The sequence below is a fragment of the Microtus pennsylvanicus genome, chromosome 17, assembly GCF_037038515.1.
Source record: "Microtus pennsylvanicus isolate mMicPen1 chromosome 17, mMicPen1.hap1, whole genome shotgun sequence".
Classification (NCBI taxonomy): Eukaryota; Metazoa; Chordata; class Mammalia; order Rodentia; family Cricetidae; genus Microtus; species Microtus pennsylvanicus.
The window spans coordinates 17,210,639-17,230,821 of record NC_134595.1 but is presented as its reverse complement, the minus strand read 5'-3'; the positions used below and the strand labels follow the sequence as shown (position 1 = coordinate 17,230,821).

Below are 20,183 nucleotides of genomic sequence, written 5' to 3'. Positions count from 1 at the left end.
GAGTAAGTGTGAGTCAGTTTTCAAATTGTCTTTCAATTGGGAAGGAATCAGTGCTTTGGGCGCTGGTTAATCTGTTGCTTCAGCTTCTGTATCACGGCCTTCATGACTGCTCTGTCCAGAGTCCTCACCGGCAGGCTTCCCAATTCAGTGCACTTCCGCTGCTGGGGATGCACCAGGGGTGTGCGCTCCATCACATCCTCGCTTCGGAGGCTCTGAAACTGTAGATTTTAGTCTTAAATCACTCATTTACAGTGCTCTGGGATGTGTGACCTCAGCCATTCTCCCCAGTGCACTTTTGGAGGCTCACATAGTCCTTCTGGTGACACAAAATCTTAGCACTGTGATACTCTGGGTGTGTTTGTGATCAGAGGGTCACCAGGCAAAAGGCAATCTGTTGCTGTGAGGAATGAGAATGTTTGAATAGATTGTCAGATTTGTCTGATAGATCTGCTGGGTGCCTCTCCCCAGGCTCCATACTGACCCCTCCTCAGGCTCCTCACTGACCCCTCCCCAGGCTCCACAGTGATCCCTTCCCAGGCTCCACAGTGATCCCTCCCCAGGCTCCACAGTGACTCCTCCCCAGGCTCCACAGTGACTCCTCCCCAGGCTACACAGTGATCCCTCCCCAGGCTCCACACTGACCCCTCCCCAGGCTCCACAGTGATCCCTCCCCAGGCTCCACACTGACCCCTCCCCAGGCTCCACAGTGACCCCTCCCCAGGCTCCACACTAACCCCCTCCCCAGGCTCCACAGTGACCCCCTCCCCAGGCTCCACAGTGACCCCTCCCCAGGCTACACAGTGACCCCTCCCCAGGCTACACAGTGACCCCTCCCCAGGCTCCACAGTGACCCCTCCCCAGGCTCCACAGTGACCCCTCCTCAGTCTCCACACTGACCCCCTCCCCAGGCTCCAGAGTGACCCCTCCCCAGGCTCCAGAGTGACCCCTCCCCAGGCTCCACAGTGACCCCTCCCCAGGCTCCACACTGACCCCTCCTCAGGCTCCACACTGACCCCTCCCCAGTCTCCACACTAACCCCCTCCCCAGGCTCCACAGTGACCCCTCCCCAGGCTCCACAGTGACCCCTCCCCAGGCTCCACACTAACCCCCTCCCCAGGCTCCACAGTGACCCCTCCCCAGGCTCCACAGTGACCCCTCCCCAGGCTCCACAGTGACCCCTCCCCAGGCTCCACAGTGACCCCTCCCCAGTCTCCACACTAACCCCCTCCCCAGTCTCCACACTAACCCCCTCCCCAGGCTCCACAGTGACCCCTCCCCAGGCTCCACAGTGACCCCTTCCCAGGCTCCACAGTGACCCCTCCTCAGGCTCCACACTGACTTTCCTTTAAAATTGCTCCTGAGGCTTAGGTGGGGCTCACGAGTGGTAGCATGTTCAGTGCTCTCTGTAAATATGCTTGTGTCTGGTGGCTTCTTTTATCTGCTCTTGTCCATGTGTATGGAATATCAATGAGTCAGTGGAGACAGGGCTGCAAGTTAGGTCCTCTTGTCCTGTTGTGTAGATTTACCAGCCTACAGGACCAGGGGCATTCTTACAGTTATATCACCTGCAACATTCCAGAGTAATATTTAAGACATAAATGTGCCTTCTGCTAAGCAATGTATAAGTGAAATGGTTTATATATTTTGTGCCTTATCTTTCATTTTTTTATTCTGTGTTCTTTGCTTTGCTTTGTTAGATACTTTATTTCTTAATGAGTTGTAATATGTATGGAAATGAAGATGTATAAGAACATGCGTATGAGGACTTTCTGATGTTGTTGAGCAAATAGAAGCTATGTCATAACTACCGTAGAGGTTCTGTGTTAGTGGGGGATGTGGGGACTACTCTAGATGTTCTGTGTTAGTGGGGGAGGTGGGGACTACTCTAGATGTTCTGTGTTAGTGGGGGAGGTGGGGACTACTCTAGATGTTCTGTGTTAATAGAGGTGGGGACTACTCTAGATGTTCTGTGTTATGGGGGAGGTGGGGACTACTCTAGATGTTCTGTGTTAATAGAGGTGGGGACTACTCTAGATGTTCTATGTTAATAGAGGTGGGGACTACTCTAGATGTTCTGTGTTAATAGAGGTGGGGACTACTCTAGATGTTCTATGTTAATAGAGGTGGGGACTACTCTAGATGTTCTATGTTAATAGAGGTGGGGACTACTCTAGATGTTCTATGTTAATAGAGGTGGGGACTACTCTAGATGTTCTGTGTTAATAGAGGTGGGGACTACTCTAGATGTTCTGTGTTAATGGGAGGTGGGGACTACTCTAGATGTTCTGTGTTAATAGAGGTGGGGATTACTCTAGATGTTCTGTGTTAATAGAGGTGGGGACTACTCTAGATGTTCTATGTTAATAGAGGTGGGGATTACTCTAGATGTTCTGTGTTAATAGAGGTGGGTATTACTCTAGATGTTCTGTGTTAATAGAGGTGGGGACTACTCTAGATGTTCTATGTTAATAGAGGTGGGGATTACTCTAGATGTTCTGTGTTAATAGAGGTGGGGATTACTCTAGATGTTCTGTGTTAATAGAGGTGGGGACTACTCTAGATGTTCTATGTTAATAGAGGTGGGGACTACTCTAGATGTTCTATGTTAATAGAGGTGGGGACTACTCTAGATGTTCTGTGTTAATAGAGGTGGGGACTACTCTAGATGTTCTGTGTTAATAGAGGTGGGGACTACTCTAGATGTTCTGTGTTAATAGAGGTGGGGACTACTCTAGATGTTCTATGTTAATAGAGGTGGGGACTACTCTAGATGTTCTGTGTTAATAGAGGTGGGGACTACTCTAGATGTTCTGTGTTAATAGAGGTGGGGACTACTCTAGATGTTCTGTGTTAATAGAGGTGGGGACTACTCTAGATGTTCTGTGTTAATAGAGGTGGGGACTACTCTAGATGTTCTGTGTTAATAGAGGTGGGGACTACTCTAGATGTTCTGTGTTAATAGAGATGGGGACTACTCTAGATGTTCTGTGTTAATAGAGGTGGGGACTACTCTAGATGTTCTGTGTTAATGGGAGGTGGGGACTACTCTAGATGTTCTATGTTAATAGAGGTGGGGACTACTCTAGATGTTCTGTGTTAATAGAGGTGGGGATTACTCTAGATGTTCTGTGTTAATAGAGGTGGGGATTACTCTAGATGTTCTGTGTTAATAGAGGTGGGGATTACTCTAGATGTTCTATGTTAATAGAGGTGGGGATTACTCTAGATGTTCTGTGTTAATAGAGGTGGGGATTACTCTAGATGTTCTGTGTTAATGGGAGGTGGGGACTACTCTAGATGTTCTATGTTAATAGAGGTGGGGACTACTCTAGATGTTCTGTGTTAATAGAGGTGGGGACTACTCTAGATGTTCTGTGTTAATGGGAGGTGGGGACTACTCTAGATGTTCTGTGTTAATAGAGGTGGGGATTACTCTAGATGTTCTGTGTTAATAGAGGTGGGGACTACTCTAGATGTTCTGTGTTAATGGGAGGTGGGGACTACTCTAGATGTTCTGTGTTAATAGAGGTGGGGACTACTCTAGATGTTCTGTGTTAACAGGAAGTGGGGACTACTCTAGATGTTTTAATGGGTCGACTGTTTTAGATATGTAACAGGGAGGTCATTACTGTCTTGACTGTTCGATGTTCCTGCTGTTAACACATTTTCTAGGAAAATTAAAGATTTTAGATCATAAAAATATTCACTAGTGAATCAGTGAACAGCATCAACCCCTGTTCTTTTTGAAATGCTGGTTTATTTATTTATGTAAATGAGCTGTGATGTAAAACCATAAGTCCCTATACTTCCCGAGCTCTGTCACTTGGTGGTGTGCATCATGCCTGCTGCACTGTGGAGCAGGGTCAGGAGAAGTCAGGACAGTGAGGAAATAAGATGTGCGTGCTTCAATGGAGAATGGTTGCTCAATGGAGCACAGGAAAAAGGAGGAGGGGCTTAGAAACCGTTTGTGAAGAGTTCTGTCTGAAAGCACCCTGTAAAATTAAACATGGTGACATGGTGTACCACAGTGAGCTTTTGCCAGCATAGCAGAGATCCCACCGAAAAAGCAGTTTGCGGTTTGTTCCTGCTAAGAATGGTGCTGTTGCAGATACCGGTGGAAGTTACTCTCATGATGCTCATTTTCCTTTGCTTGACTGAGTCTCCCCCCCCCCCAAGTCTTTTTTTCTTAATTATATTTGTCATAACATTTTGGGCCTTCTTATAAGTAGATTTACTTTAAGTAAACTTTTTTTTAAATCCCAGAACCAAATTTCTTGAGCACAGCAATAAGGGACCGCTGTATAAAATATACACGTGTATTATGAGATTTGCATGTATAATCATACAAGTTCTAAAATGAGTGTCAGATTTTTATTTGAAGTTAATTATGTGTAAATTGCAGACAATTTATGATTTTTAAAATTTTTATTTTTAGTCAACACAGTGAAGAAAATATTAGATGAAAATATGAGAGCACTGATTCTTTTAGATAGCTAAAATGATACTCCTGTGTCTTTGAGTGATATAGAAGGTGTTTAATATGCATATTAGTATGAAGACTTGCTAGGCTGTTCTCCTCTTTCAAGGTCTGTGGTATTTGCTATGAGGAAAGTCACTCTGGGCATTCTCTCGGGATGGTTTCTCTCTGTAGCCCTGGCTGTCTTGGAACTCACTCTGTAGACCAGGCTGGCCCCAAACTCAGATCTGCCTGCCTCCTAAATGCTGGGATTAAAGGCATATGCCTGGGAACTGGAGCCTTTGGAAGAGCGTTGGAGAAATGAAAGTGGTTAGTGATTGAAGCATTGACACTGCTATCTTTGCAGGTATCTCGTGGTCTACAATCCTTTTGAACAAGAACGGGCCTCGGTGGTGTCCGTCTGTGTGAACTCTGCTGCAGTGCATGTGCTGTCTGATACAGGAAAGCCCGTGGAGGCTCAAGTCAGCGCAGTCTGGAATGACGCAAGAACCATTTCACAAACAGCCTATGAGGTATGCGGTGGGCATAGAACAGAAAAGACACTGAAAAAGATAAAGGACTAAAAGAAAAAAGCATGGTCAGGGTCCATAGCTTGTACCTGCATAATGGGGTCCATAGCTTGTACCTGCATAATGGAGTCCATAGCTTGTACCTGCATAATGGGGTCCATAGCTTGTACCTGCATAATAAGGTCCATAGCTTATACTAGTATAATGGGGTCCTTAGCTTATACCTGCATAATGGGGTCCATAGCTTGTACCTGCATAATGGGGTCCATAGCTTATACTTGTATAATGGGGTCCATAGCTTGTACCTGCATAATAGGGTCCATAGCTTGTACCTGCATAATGGAGTCCATAGCTTGTACCTGCATAATGGGGTCCATAGCTTATACCTGCATAATGGGGTCCATAGCTTGTACTTGTATAATGGGGTCCATAGCTTATACCTGCATAATGGGGTCCATAGCTTGTACCTGCATAATGTAGTCCATAGCTTGTACCTGCATAATGACCCACGCATACCCATCGAGCCGTTGTGTGGGAGTGAAAGTCTAAATCCAGAGGATTGGGTGGTTAAATGGTACTAAAGGAAAAATATTAGTGTTTTTTAGCAGGTACCATTTTACAGTGGGGTGTGTATATCTTTCTAAGTATTAATACTTTAACTGGATTACAAAACAATAAACTAATAAATTTTGGAACTTTTGTATGTAACTCAATACACATAGAACTGAGGTAAATGATATCATATTTTAGTAGTAATGTTGGTTAGTTGCCATTTTTCATAGTAATGGTGACTTAATATTGCCTGGAGAGAAGATTTTTAACTAAGATTATAAAATATATTTTTGAGATTTAATTATGGAATTCAACCAATAGACACTGTGTATATGTGTGTGGTGTGTGTTTCTGTGTGTTGTCTGTGTGTATATGGTGTCTCTGTATTGTCTGTGTGTGTATGTGGGTATCTGTGTTGTCTGCGTGTGTATATGTATGTATGTCTGTATGTGGTGTCTCTGTGTGTGTGTGTGTGTTTGTGTCTTAGATAAGCAGTTTTTAAATGAATCCCATATCACTAGAAACATTTAGTATTTGGTGTCTGGAGGTGATCTAAAGCCTTATAGAGATATGATGATAAACTAGCAACTGAAGAGGGAGTTACTTCTGCTTTTCAAACACTATTGCTGGTATAACTCAGATAATCATTGTTGAAGGAGCTGCGGGATGCATTCCTGCCACCCAGCTCCTGGCCATCTGGCTAGCTTATGCCCAAAAGAATAACACACAAACTGTATTCATTTAAACACTGCCTGGCCCATTTCTATTAATGTGTGTAGCACCGAGGTGTGCTTACCGGGAAGATTCTAGCCTATGTCCATCCTGGGTCGGAACTTCATCGCGTCTGCCCGGGAGAGGGGAGCATGGCCTTGAGCTCACTTTTTCTTCCTCCCAGCATTCTGTTCTGTTTACTCCTCCCACCTATGTTTTAACCTATGAGGCCAAGCAGTTTCTTTATTACTTAACCAATGACCTTCCTCCATCAAATCATTGTCCTGCAAATTAAATGGGAAGTAGAGTCCATGCTCAGGCAAGATCAGACAGCCTACCTCGAAAGTGAAACAGCTCTCCAAAGGCAGGGGCCCAGCTCATAGGGTGCCTCCTCCAGGCCTTGCTCAGTGTTCACTAGCTCCAGGACAGCTTGCGATGGCTACTGCTAGCTGAACTGATTATACCATATTTGTATAACTATACCTACCTTCTTAACACACTGAATATAACATTATAAAAGGTGTTGTGATAATTAAGAAGAAAGCATTGTTTACATTAAGTCCTCACCTTTCTGGAGAGTGTCTGCCTCTGGGAGTCTGTTGAGAACACTGTGGAACGTTGGAAGGATGGTCATATAATTTCTTAGAGGGATGAAAACGTTAATGCCTTCAGTAAGCCTTCCAATCTGAGCTGATTAGTTTTCTGGATGAACTGAGGTATGGGCAATCTGACCTACCTACTAAAGCATTTATACAATAATGATATGTCATGTTTTTACTACAAATATAAATGTTTGTATGTATAACTTTTCTCTGTAGTAACCTCTCTCCTGTCTTTAAAGGTGTCTTTTCTAGCTCATATACCACCTCTGGGAATGAAAGTGTACAAGATCGTAGAATCACAGAGTTCGAGTTCACACATGGCTGACTATTTCCTGTATAATGGTGGCGTAGCAGAAAATGGAAGATTCCTCGTGAAGAACATGATAGGTGCGGGGGATGCTATAACTATAGAGAACTCCTTCCTTGCGCTCTGGTTTGACCGATCTGGGCTTATGGAGGTATGTTCTCAATAGTTGTGGTAACCATAGAGATCTTCTTGTATTTACTGTTTGTGTCCATGACTATGCGGATGGCCAAGTCCTCTCGACCCAGGTCTGTGGCAGGCACGCTGGGAGATGGGATTGTTTAGCTGCTGCCTACCTTCTGTGGGCATGCTGCTCACGGTGTGTGTGCAATGGTGTTGCTTACAGTGTGTGTGCAGTGGTGTTGCTCATTCATTAGGTAAGTATAGTAGTTTAAAGTGTTTATCTAAACTTTGGAAAGCGGTTTAATAGAATACAATATCTATTGAATAAAATAGTTATTTTCTTATTTTTGGTTTGCTTTTAATAATAAAAAAAACCAGGCTCATGCATATTGACAATTGAACAGGTCTTCTTCTATAGAAAGTTTGCTAAGTGTTAAGTCTAAGCTGCTTGTTCCTTGCTAAAATATATTGCAACTTTTTGTTCCTATTTGAAGGGTTTAAAATCTGAAGCTACCTATAAAATTTTGATGCTCAACCAAGTGTTTTTAATGTTCGAGGCTTACCTTAGCAACTTTTAGTCCAACCACACTTTCTCTTTTTCTTTTCTGAGACAGGGGAGACTTTGTAGCCCAGAGTTGCCTAGAACTCATTATCAAGCCCAGGCTAACCTTAAGCTTATATAATCCTTCTGCTTTAGTCTTATAAATGCATGAGCATTTAAACATTTTATGTGTATTTGTGTTTTCCTTTCATGCTTGTGTGTACTCGGGTGCCTGGATGCCTGGTGCCTGAGATGGTCAATAACTGATGGTAGTGAGCTGCCATATGGGTGCTGGGAATCGAACCTAGGTCCTCTGCAAGTGCTCTTAACCACTGAACCATCTCTCTAGCCCTTCTTGAGCATTTTAACTGTCTCGGTTGATTTTGTCTTTTATTTTGAGCATATTCACAGTCCCCATTTTCAGTTTTGTCTTACTGCCTTTATGTATTTTGGTTTTCATTCTTAGTTCAGTCTGATGACATTTTGGTAATGAATTGTTGTTTCTGGTGGTTTTGTTTTGTTTTATAATCCCTAGAAAGTGAGAATGAAAGAAGATGGCAAACACCATGAAATGAAGGTGCAGTTTCTCTGGTATGGAACCACAAGTAGAAGAGACAAAAGTGGTGCCTATCTCTTCTTGCCTGATGGGCAGGGCCAGGTGAGTGTTGCTATAGAATTGGTTGGCATGCATGCTTATTGGAACAATGCTTACTGCTGGACGGTGGCACCCACCTCTAATCCCAGTACTCAGGATGCAGAGGTAGGCAGATTTCTATGAACTCAAGACCAGCCTGGTGGTCTACCTGATCTACAGAGCGAGTTACAGGACAGCCAGGTTTACACCAAGAAACCCTGACTCAAAAAAGAAGGCAGGAGAGTGCCAAGGGCAAAGATCAACATGTCTCACTAGTTAACATTGGGATTGATCAACTCTGGGCTGTAGAATTATATTTATTCTTATTAAAGGTTGGCAGTTTGTACTGGAACATTAGATGTGTCTGAGCTGCAATTCAGTTAGGAAGACACAAGAATGAGTGCTCTCCATGAAGGAAGCTAACCTAGGCCTGGCTCCCACTCTCCATGAAGGAAGCTAACCTAGGCCTGGCTCCCACTCTCCATGAAGGAAGCTAACCTAGGCCTGGCTCCCACTCTCCATGAAGGAAGCTAACCTAGGCCTGGCTCCTGGCTCGCACTCTCCATGAAGGAAGCTAACCTAGGCCTGGCTCCCACTCTCCATGAAGGAAGCTAACCTAGACCTGGCTCCCACTCTCCATGAAGGAAGCTAACCTAGGCCTGGCTCCTGGCTCCCACTCTCCATGAAGGAAGCTAACCTAGGCCTGGATCGTAGGGAGGTGATGTGAAGTTCTGCACAGCATGGCTATACTGTGCATGTAGAGGCATTCAGTAAGTGCCTGGTCCTGTGGGGACATTCTCGTTCACTGGATCACTTCTCTCTGTCCTTTTGGGATTTAATAAACAGATTTTTTTCCTACTCTTGGCAACAAAAGCAATACGTCAAGAGTCTGGCACATTTTGAAAATGTAACTAACGTGAGGAAGACAATAAAGTTTATGGTAATCTGCAGCATGAAGATCCCTGCCAGCATGCAGGCATGTTTTTGACCTTTTATTTTGAGCATATTCACACATCCCCTTTCCAGCATTGTCTTACTGCCTTTACATACTTGGGTTTTCATTCCTAACTCAATCGAATGGCATGCTTGTTGGAAGCCTAATTCTGACACTGGCACTTGTGTTTCAGATTCTCCTAATGTCGCTTATTCACGTTTTCCCACTTCCTCATGAGAGTGACCTTATAGCTCTCTTTGTAGCTTCTATGCATGCAGTTCTGATTATTCCCTGAGAAGCTGAGCAGAGACATTTTGGGTCAGTGTCTGAAGCAAGGCTCTTAGAATTTTTTTAAAAATCATATTGATTGTCTTGCCTCTGGAAATACTGTACAAGAGTTCATTTCCACACATGGTTTTTTGTCTCTTTTCTAAGTTCTGAGAATTATCTCTATCAAAAATGTTGGCAGTAACAATGCCAGTAACAATTGCCTCCACCCCTTCATGTTTCCCCTACCTCAAGATGAGTGACTCTTCTCAACGATTTGTTGCCCCATGACTAATCTTCTGAGAAAGTTATTTCTTTCTTCTACAGTTTAGAGAAGCTGCCCACTAAAATGTTTAGATTTTTAGGGATTATATAGGCCACCCCAAGGTGGTTTGTTTGTTTAGGTTCAAGCCCGTGAAAAGTGTAGGTAAGTTACAGCTTCTAGGACCTATTCCAGAGGAAGCAGAGAATCTTACTTCTGAGCTATTGGAATGTGTCTCACTTTGTGGCTTTTTCATTGGATAGTTATTGATTCAGAGTCTTTGTTTGTTTGATTTGATTTAGTTTCTTCATTATTATTATTACTTAGATTAAGAATGGGTCTTAATATGTACGTAACCTAGGCTGGCCTCAAACTCATGTCCAACCTGCCTCAGCCTCTCATCATGATTATGGAAAATGATGTGTGGATAAAGTAATTAACTTATTTTATCCTAAAATAGGCTGTGATATTAGATGAAAAGGTGAAGAAAATATTATAAAGGACAATGTACAAATGTTAGATAGAATAGTAGGGAAGGAGGTAGCTGACTACCTCAGAAGAAAGGAGATGCCCAGACTCCACTCCAGTTCCCATCCCTCCACCCATTTCCTAGTTATTTGGTAATTAGGTAAAATTATTGCAGATGGTACCTATTTTATTGGCGTTAGTGTGTTGTCCTGTGGACAAAAAGGTAGGCTTGCAATAAAGTCACACAGTTCTGAGAGTCTCTTGCCGCTCAAGAGCGCTCCATCAAAAGCCTCGTTTCATGCTCCCATTGAGCCAAGGAAAATAATACTTAACTAGATGCTTTAAATTTATTCTCAAGTCACATAAATTCTGTACTTTATTCCCTAATCTTCTTGATTCTAAATAATGAAAACTAAACCAGGGACTTTCACATGCTTTCTATTGAGCCAGCTCTCTCCTGCCAGAGGGCAGAGTGTTTCCTAGCTCAGTAAGCCTCACAGTGATTAAACTGCCTGTGAATTTTGTGTCCTGTTTGCTTACCCCACCACCCACCCATCTTATTGCCTGCAAGTGGACCTGGTCATAAATGCCGGCTTGAGAAATGTTACTACTTAGGATGATTTCCTTTCCAATAAACAACTGTATGGATGATAGAAGAATGTTAATTAGTTTTTTAGACGAGGAGAATGTGTATAGATTTTCTAAGCCCAATCAAATTGTAAGCATTTGCAAATCCTGACTTTATAATGTTTTTAAGAAAAAAATCTTACCTTATATCCATTGCTTATATCATCTGCATTCTGATAAGTTATAAGATTTTCAATCAAGTTATGAATATTGAACGATATGGATTTGTCATTTCACAAGCTATTCTAAACACTTGGGGAAAGTTTAGAAACCGAGTGCTTTTGCTAAAGATGTCCTTTCCTCTTCAGCCATATGTTTCCCTACGGCCACCCCTTGTCAGAGTGACACACGGAAGGATCTATTCGGAAGTGACCTCCTTCTTTGAACACGTGACTCACACAGTCCGATTGTACAACGTACAGGGTAAGGAAACAGCGCTGTGGTTAATCACGTAGACATGGTGGTGGAAACTTACTTTCCTTCCATCTTGTCACAGGGTTAGAAGTTGTTTTAGAGGCAATTTAATTCTTTTTTAAACTGCCTTTGTGTCTGCACTCTGACTTCCAATGTAATGTTTACCTCCAGATGATGGGAATGATGAAGCATTCATCCTTCTGTATCAACCTCTTCCTCATGAGCAATTCGGTAGTTAGGCATGGTTTTATAATCTAGAACAGTAGCATAATCACTGGCTAGACCACTGACTATGATATTCTCATGCGCGTGCGCACACGCACACACTGCACAACTGCCTCTTTAATGTAGAAGGCAGTTAGTGCTTTTGGTTCATGTTTCTCTCTGGTACATTTCTTTAGCTAATTTCATGCAGCATCTTTGCTAATGAAAGTGATGAGGAACAAGCTTTCATCCTTTTATTTAATCATTTGTAGGAGCTACTCAGCTCCAGTCCTAGGCCACTGACTCGTCCTTTCTTGGAATATGGCTTGTTTTAGTCTCCCAGAGCCCTAACCTTGGCGACTTATTTTGGAAACTCAGAGCTTTTAGGACAGAGTGCTTTTCCAATCTCAAATTTAATTCCTCTTTCCAGGTTACTTACCAGATCAACAGCTCTCTTAGAAAAGGTCTTTAGAGATGTGACACTTGAAGACTTGCCTAAGCTGGAAGGAGTTAGGGAAGGGGAAATATTTTTCCCTTGACTGTGCATACAGATAGAAAATAAGGAGCGCCACCCGCTAGCCGTGAACTGCTGACAAGCGTGGATTATTTTCGCTTAAAGGGAAGGGACGTCAGAGTCACAGAATTTCTATGAGGCCCTTGCTCAATTTCTTGATTTCATAATCTAAACTCAGTTTTGCTTTTATTTAATTTTGTAACTTCATATTTCACTACTTTTGCCTTTTCTTCTCCTAGGACCTTTGGGACTAACACAGTGTATTTTCTAACTAGCCCATGGTACCTGGGTTGAACCAGGACATCCTCTAGCGCTGTGAAAGCTAACAGTAGACATTGTGCCTAAGTGCGGCTTCCGTGGTGCGTAGGGTGGCTTCTTTACTGGCAGGAAAGCCGGCAGTTATAGAGTAACCCTCTGTCGAGTTTCCCAAAACCTCCAGTAAGTCAGAACCGTGGAGGTGGGCCTTCTCTTTGACCATTTCTAGTAATTCACCCCTGAACACGCTAACATCACAGTTTCAACTATTGCCAGCTGTTTCATATTAAATAGAAAAATAGCATCACACACATAAACACTCATCTGGCTTCAGTTTTCCTTGCAGGCCTATAACCCAAGTTACTTGAGAGACTGAGTCGGGTGGGTGGAGGGATCGCCAATTTGAACAGAGGCCTGGGCAAATTTGTGAGACGTTGTCTGAAAGTAAGAAAAGCAGACTGGGGATGTGGTCCGGAAGTGGAATGATTCCCTAGGTTCCCTGTGTGTGTAAGATCCTGGCTTCAGTCCTCAGCATTGCCTCCTCCAAGGACTTCTATTTTATTAGTATATATTAATCGTATAAAGTAAAGGGTTTCATTATCGCATTTCCGTACTTCATATACTGTACTTTAGTTATATTCACCCCTTCTGTTTCTCTTTGTCCCTTCTTTTCTTCCCACAGAAGACATCCGCTGGGTGCAGCCTGGCCCAGACCCATGTCTGATTTACCTTTGTTCTTCCATAAAAGATGTTTCAGAATAATTACAGAGACATTGCCTCTGAAATCCTAACCTCATTCAAATCCATTTCCTTAGTTATTTCTGCTTTTATTGAGTCTGCCGTCTAAGTCACGCATCTCCCGAGTGTTCCTCGGATTCTCCAGGGCCCCTGAAGTCCTGTGTCAGGATGGCCTGTGTAAGGTAGATCCTTCTCTGCTGCTGCTGCTGGTGGCGGCAGCTTCGCCCGCTGTCATAGACGAGCAGCCTACTTGGAAATTAATCGACTCTGACCTGCCTGCTTCCTTCTGCCAAGAAACCCTGCTCATCAGAACTAAGTGGCTGTCATCTTTCCTCTGTCTTTCCCCTCTTCCCACTCCTGGACACAACCCTGTCCAGCCTGACTGGCAGCTCAGCAGCTGAAGCCAGGGCCTGAGGTCCCAGTGGCTTCTGGCTTCCAGAGTGGCAGCTCTTGCTGACTGTTTGACCGGCAGTTGCTGGCTCTCTGCCAGGGCTCCATGTCTGTTTATGGCTTGCTTCTCTCACTTCCCTGCTTCATTTTGTCCTTTTATTTCCTTTCTAGTGTTTTCTTCCTGGATTGTTCTTCCTCGCGCTGTTGCTCTGGTTTAGGTGCCTAGAATTTAGAGGTCCTACCAATAGGCAGGTGTCTCTCATCACCAAGCTGAGCAGCCTTGCTTGTCAGCAGCTGTTGAAGTCTGGGTTTTGACCGAGGCTCCCCTTTCATAATCTCTTCACTCTAGCTACTAGATAAATATTTCTAAATCTAGGAGTATACCTTCTTACCAGTTCTTGAAATCTCCAGAAGTCTGGCCTCTAGGGAATAGAGGTACTTCAGTCAGTTAAGAAACAGAGAGCACTCGGAATAGGGCACAAACAATATTGACATAGTTTTTTAAAAATGTAGGTTCTCTGTTGCCTCTGGATTTCTCAATGGGTAGAAAAAAAACAGAGATTGATGGAGTTTTGTGCCAGTGTTGCGTTTTTGTAGCTTAAAAGCAGAAGGGTTCAGAAGTGTGACGGAAATGCCCGGCGAGGAAGTACAATGTGAAGCTAACTGAGAGTGCTTTTCTGGATGGGTTTTATTCTAGTTGTCTGGATTAAGTCTGAAGTCAGCGCCTACAAACGCGAAGTGACATATAAATCTTGTGTTCCCTCTAGCCGTGAGCGTTCCTACTTATTTATTCTAACACGGAAGCAGTAGGGTAGGAGATGAGACTCCTGAGTCATCTGAAGGCTTTTCCTCCAGACTGCGTTCCCTCTCACATCTGGATTTGATCTCCTTTCAATAAGTTCCCCGCTGTAAGAGATGAGCCACACCCAGGAGAGACTTCAGACCGACCCTCTTCTTTCTGGTTTCAGTGAACCAAGTGTGACACCTCTTCCGTCACTGCCTGAGGCCTCATCCCCTGGGTGCTGGTCCATGAAGGTTGTGATGAAGTCACTTCCTCACAAGGCTTGTGCTGGAAAAGGGGGGTCATTGGGCGTTTAAACTGTAGTAGTTGTAGGTGTTTGGGATCACCCAGTTTGGCTTCCTGGGTAGACAGTTTTAGATGACTAATCAAAATGCAGAGCCGCAAGGTCAGTTTCTTACATAAAAAGACACCTACAGGCAATGTCTACATTTTTGTAGATTCACTCTTAGTTTAATAGCTCTTAAAATAACAAAAATATTCCTCCTCAGACTTAAGTTCCTGAGCTATTTCTATGTATATGCCGATTCTGCCCTCCCCAGTGGCGCATTGTTTGCTGGATGAGTATTCATGAATGGAACCTGTTTGGTTTTGCTATCAAATTTCTTCTTAATTTTAATTTTTAGGAATATTTTTAAGATTTATTTTGTATGTGTGCACTCTTGTGTATGCACACACACACATGCACGTGCATGCTGGTGCTTTGAGAGGCCAGAGAGGGTGTCAGATTCCCTGGACCTGCTGTTACAAGCTGGGAACCAGACTTGGGTCTTATGCAAGAGCCAAACATTCTTTTAGCCTCTGAACCATCTCTCCAGCCCCTTTATTGAGATACTAAGTAAGCATATAAAGTCATGATTTTCCTTATGGCATCTTCATACAAGCACAAATATGTGAGACAGGAAGTAGTGAGATTATTAGTATTGTGTGCTCATGTACATTCCATTGTATTAGGTTGTTACCTGCTAACTTTACAACACACTTTATTATTATTTGTTTTTTTTTTTTTTTAGTAACATCGATAAATAGAAAGTGAGTTACTATTGCAGCTCATCTCCTAATTGATAGTCTATGTGAAGTCTTCAATTTAATGAAATAGTCTTTCGGAAATGTGTGGACCTGATCACACACATCTTCCCAATCCTCAGTGTCTGCTCTACTTGCTTTCTGCTCTTTTTTCCTCTAAAGCAACTTTTGTTAAGAACATAAATCAAACAACACTTCCCAAATTTCACAGGCCAGTTGGTCGTTATTGATTGTAAAACCAACTGTGTTGAGAGGCCTTCGTATAGTTAGTCACGGCTTTGGGTACTGGACTGCGGTTTCTCTGTTTGCATTCTGCCCAGATCTGGAAAATAATTAGTTCAGTTGAAAGGCTCTCTCTTTCTTAATATCACTTAGCTAGTCACAAAGACCTTGTGTGAGGGCTGGAGAAGTGGCTCAGTGATTAAGAACACTGGCTGTTCTTGCAGAAGACCCAAGCTCAGTAACCAACACCCACATGGTGACTCGGAACCATTCTTAACTCCAGTTGCAGTGATATCACATCCTCGGGCACTGCATGCATGTTGTGTACACACACACACACACACACACACACACACATGCGCACGCACACACACACCATACACAACTGAATAAGTTTTAAGAAAAACGAATGTCTGTCTTTTTATTATCTCTCTCATGTCCCGTTCAGAAAGGTTCCAGAAGGAAGTATCAAAGGCAATCTCATATTCTAAATAAATCTAAAACTAAGATCTGAAAAAAATCTAAAAATCTAAAAAATCAAGATCAGAGCAACTGCAGCGATATCTGGGGAAATTCTTTGCTTTTTGTCAGATTAAGTAGGAAAACCATTTTTTAGCCCGCATAATTCAGTGTGATGCCCGTTTGGAGCCGTTTGGAAGCATCTTCTAAAAGATTATCCAGTTTGTAGGAAAATGACATCTTTCTGGCAGTAAAACTTGGTGGGGTTTGGAATTAATTTTTCTTTTCATTAAGTTGACATTTGAAGCTTCCTCCTGTGGTCCTGTAGTAGAGGAGTGTGTATGATATGAGCATATGTCATATTTGATATCGAATATTTACAAAAGGAATAACATAACAAATAAGAAGCGGCATGACCAACTAAAGCTTCATTTTTACTTCACGCTTGTAATTATTAGACCTTTTTTTTGCGCCCCAGTTTCCTGACATCAAGCACTGCTTGGAAGAATTAGGTTGCTATGGGTTACCAGCATGTCATGTATGTATTCACTGGCTTGGGTCCCAAATCTGTTAACTATCTTCGCTCCACCTCCCCACTGCCTCAAGGCTGTGTTTCTCTGGGCAGGTGGTTGTGAATGAGTGAATGAGTCTGCATGAGCCATGTTTCAGCCTTAGGAGCAATATCTGAACTGCAATATTTTTATCCTGTTTTCGCCAACATATTATAACAGTACTGTATACGTGTAATGGATCTTGCTAAAAGGAAGCAAGTAGCCGGAGGCCAGAATGTAATGAACTGCTGTCAGAAGTGCGGGAGGACAGACCAGCGTGGCTCAGAGAGGGAGCAATAGCCTGGGCTGATAGAGGCAGCAACCAGAGTGCTTGCTTCTCTCGGAGCAATTCTGAATGTGTTACATAAAGTCTCGGTGACTTTAGTACACGATGCTTGACTTTTAGAGCTTCAAGATGACCTTCACCTGTTTAAACGTGGGTGGTGTTCACATGGAGAGGGAGGGACCCCAGTCTTCAGTGCAAATCCTTCCTGTCACCTCTGAAATCGACATAACCTTTTGGATTTGTCCTTTAAGTTCTTAGGGACTCTGTTTCTTAATCTATAGAAAGAGCATGGGGACAGTTACCAATAACATCAGAGTCCTCAGAAACCTCAGAAGCACATGAAGTTCCCTATGCTTGGTTGCTTAGTTCCAAAGCCATCTGCAAAGGATGCCTGAGTCTGGGGGCCTCGGTGTCCACCCCTGAGAACCAAGGTCCCAGGGCTTCACTGGAGTTGTTTTCCTTTCTATAAAAAGATTTGTGAGAATGTTAAAATGGCTTTGCAATCAATCTCCTGTTTTCCCCCAGAGCTATATTCCATATTTAGTATAAGGGTGAGAACCATTAAGTTACAGCTAGGCAAACCTAGGTAATTAAAACATTTTTGGAATATCATAACGTGCAGTTGCCTGCTAAGGACTTTTTTTTTCCCCTGTTAATTGGAACTTTTAAAAAATTGAAGTTAGTCACTGTGTGTGGAACCTGATTATTCCCTACAGGTAGGCAAGGGAAGTTATTTAAGGGCCCATAAGTACATTCTGGTTGCACCAGTTCAGTTTCGGGGTATCTTGGGGCTGTTGGACGTCAGCTGCTGCACCAGAAGCACACAGCTCCTTCGCAGGGAAGTGACGTCCCTAGCGAGTGTGTGTTGACGCGGGGTCCCAGAGTGCAAAGCACAGAGAAGCATACTCCTCCAAACTCTTTGACTCTGTACATATCCTAGCTGGAACCTTGCAAGGGAACAGTTACAGATTCCACCTCATAAGGGCTTTGCGGGACATAATAACTAAGTCACAATACTTGCCAATTGGTGAATTGGCAAGTGTTATATCCCCTTAAGTGATAGAGCAGGCCCAGCAAGTTAGACAATTTATGAGACAAAGAGTGATCAATGGGAGTTAAGGGAGGTGGAAGGTTTGGTGTAGGGGGTGAGTTTTGAGGTGCTAGGTCTTGGCAAGACATAACTTGAATGGGCAGAAAGGAAGAGCATAAACGGAGGCTGGTTAGAGAAAACTCTCTGGTCCCTATAAGAATTTGAAGGACTCTGTGTCCCCTATATATTTTTTTTCTAATTGACATTATACTTTTTGTAATACATTTAAGTAATCGCAAAGGACTTTATGTTGGTATTGTAAACAGTGACATTTAAAGCAAACATATTCATTGCCCAGTCATCCATTTTTTAAAAAGCTGTTCTAACCGTCTCTGGCGGTCAGAGTTACACATCTTCATTTTCTCCTTGCCCTCATATTTGCATTCCGAGTCCCCACCAGGTATATCATAATATTGTATTTTCGTGTGGAGGGTCTTGTTTGTTGGTCAACTTTTCATGACTTCCCCGGGACTGCAATCATATCTGTTGAGCACATGTGTGTGTGTCTATGTTTCAAATTTAAACGCTCATCCTAAGGCTCTCTAAGTGTTGTGCTTTTCTAGACTGAGTTATCAAAGCGATGTAAATAATACTTTCCTATTTTGAGAATTTATAAATTGTAATGGAAATGTTTCTTTCAGTGAAGTGTACCTTTTGGTTTTGTAAGCGCCAAATACAGAAGAATGTCGTTTATACAAATTAGAAGCTGGTAATTGAAACAGGGTTATAGCAATATCATTAACACTTTAAACTCCTTCTGATCAGGCACTGTCAGTCGCAGAATGTCTGTCAAACAGGATTTGTAGTTAATTATTTTAATGTTCTACTCCCTGTCAGTCTGATTGGCTATCCCTTCTATCTTGTTAAAGGTAAATGATTGGAAGCTGTGTTCAACAAAAGTATTTGTTAATCATCCAAGTCCAGTCAGGCACCAATATTTCTTTCAATATACGTTTGCACAGCACCCACATGAGTGGGAATGGTTGAGATGCTTCTGTTCCACACTACCTCCTCCCCCTCCTCCCTCTCTCCTCCTCTCCTCCCTTCCTTCCCCCCTCCTCCCGTATAACATGGGGAAAATACTGTGGAAGTGGTGGGAAGGGCAGATTACAGACATGTGCCTCTAAGGCAGGAGTGTTTCAGACAGATCAGTGTAGGGTGATTGATGAACTACACCCTTCCTTGAAAGGCACCTGAGACAGGAGCATGACAGAGAGCTGAAGTGGCTTGAGGGTTTTCTTCAGTGCCTGGTGGCTTCGGTTATCTGCTTTTCTCTCCTTGGCCAGGACAAGTCTGGGGCTTGGGGCAAGCACCAAGGAGCCTGGGTCTTTGAGCTGCTGTCCTGCCCTTCTAGCAGTGCTGAATCTTGTTGATTGTCTTCTGGTCCTGGTTTATTTCAAGATGAGAGCTGTTTGCTGTGTTATGTTCCTTCCCAGACATGATGGTTCACGAAATCATTGTTTCCTTTGCTGAAAAGCAGCCTTTTCTGGTTTTGCTGGGCATCTTTTACACCTTTTTCAGATGAGTCATTCCTAATTGATCTCATCTTAACCAAACTTACAAATTTTTAATGCTCTGATTTTCCTGTTTTAGATTTGTTTCTTGTTGTTACAAGGATTATGGAAAGATAGGCACAAACTGTGGAGACTACTACCATCCTTGTAAGTAGTCAATGCATGATAATAGTTATCGATCTCTCATTTTACCAATAGAACAAAATGATGTATCTTCATTTTTGTGGATTTGAGAGCTGGAGTGAAATTTCCTAGAAGTTATATCATGAAAGCAAGTGATATTTATTTATATTTACTTGTAGAGAAGGAATCGGTATAAACATTTCCAGACCTGGAAGTAAGCAGAGCCTCAGAGAACAAACTACACACTGGGCTAGATAACTCAGGAGAGGCAATGTGGAGAAAATCATCGCCCACCTGGCAGCTCTGGCCGGGTTGGTTCTGTTGCCCTCTGATATAAGGCCAGTTTTCAAAAAATATATAGTCACAGAAGTATTTGCTTTTTGCAAGCAGTATTTCCATGTTAATTCATCATTGTAAGAACTGTCATCTAGGTGTACTGTTGAATTAAATAATGTGTGTCACAAATGTGTATATATAATAGGAAAAAACATTGTTATTGATTCTCTATTTTAAAGTTAACATGCAGAGTAACAGATTTCATTATGTCACTTTCGTAAGTACTTTGCTCCTGTTGGTACCACTTCCCA

The 20,183-nt window shown here is 42.9% G+C and overlaps 1 protein-coding gene across 1 annotated transcript in view; it reads left to right on the top strand.

The window, feature by feature from the left end:
• Man2a1 (mannosidase alpha class 2A member 1) overlaps positions 1 to 20,183 on the top strand; it is a 168,055-nt gene that overhangs the window by 115,528 nt on the left and 32,344 nt on the right. Inside the window, exons 13-16 of the mRNA XM_075951125.1 lie at positions 4,824 to 4,989; positions 7,091 to 7,309; positions 8,355 to 8,477; positions 11,320 to 11,434. Of these exons, the coding sequence (XP_075807240.1) occupies positions 4,824 to 4,989; positions 7,091 to 7,309; positions 8,355 to 8,477; positions 11,320 to 11,434 (623 nt within the window). The remainder of the gene's footprint in view (positions 1 to 4,823; positions 4,990 to 7,090; positions 7,310 to 8,354; positions 8,478 to 11,319; positions 11,435 to 20,183) is intronic.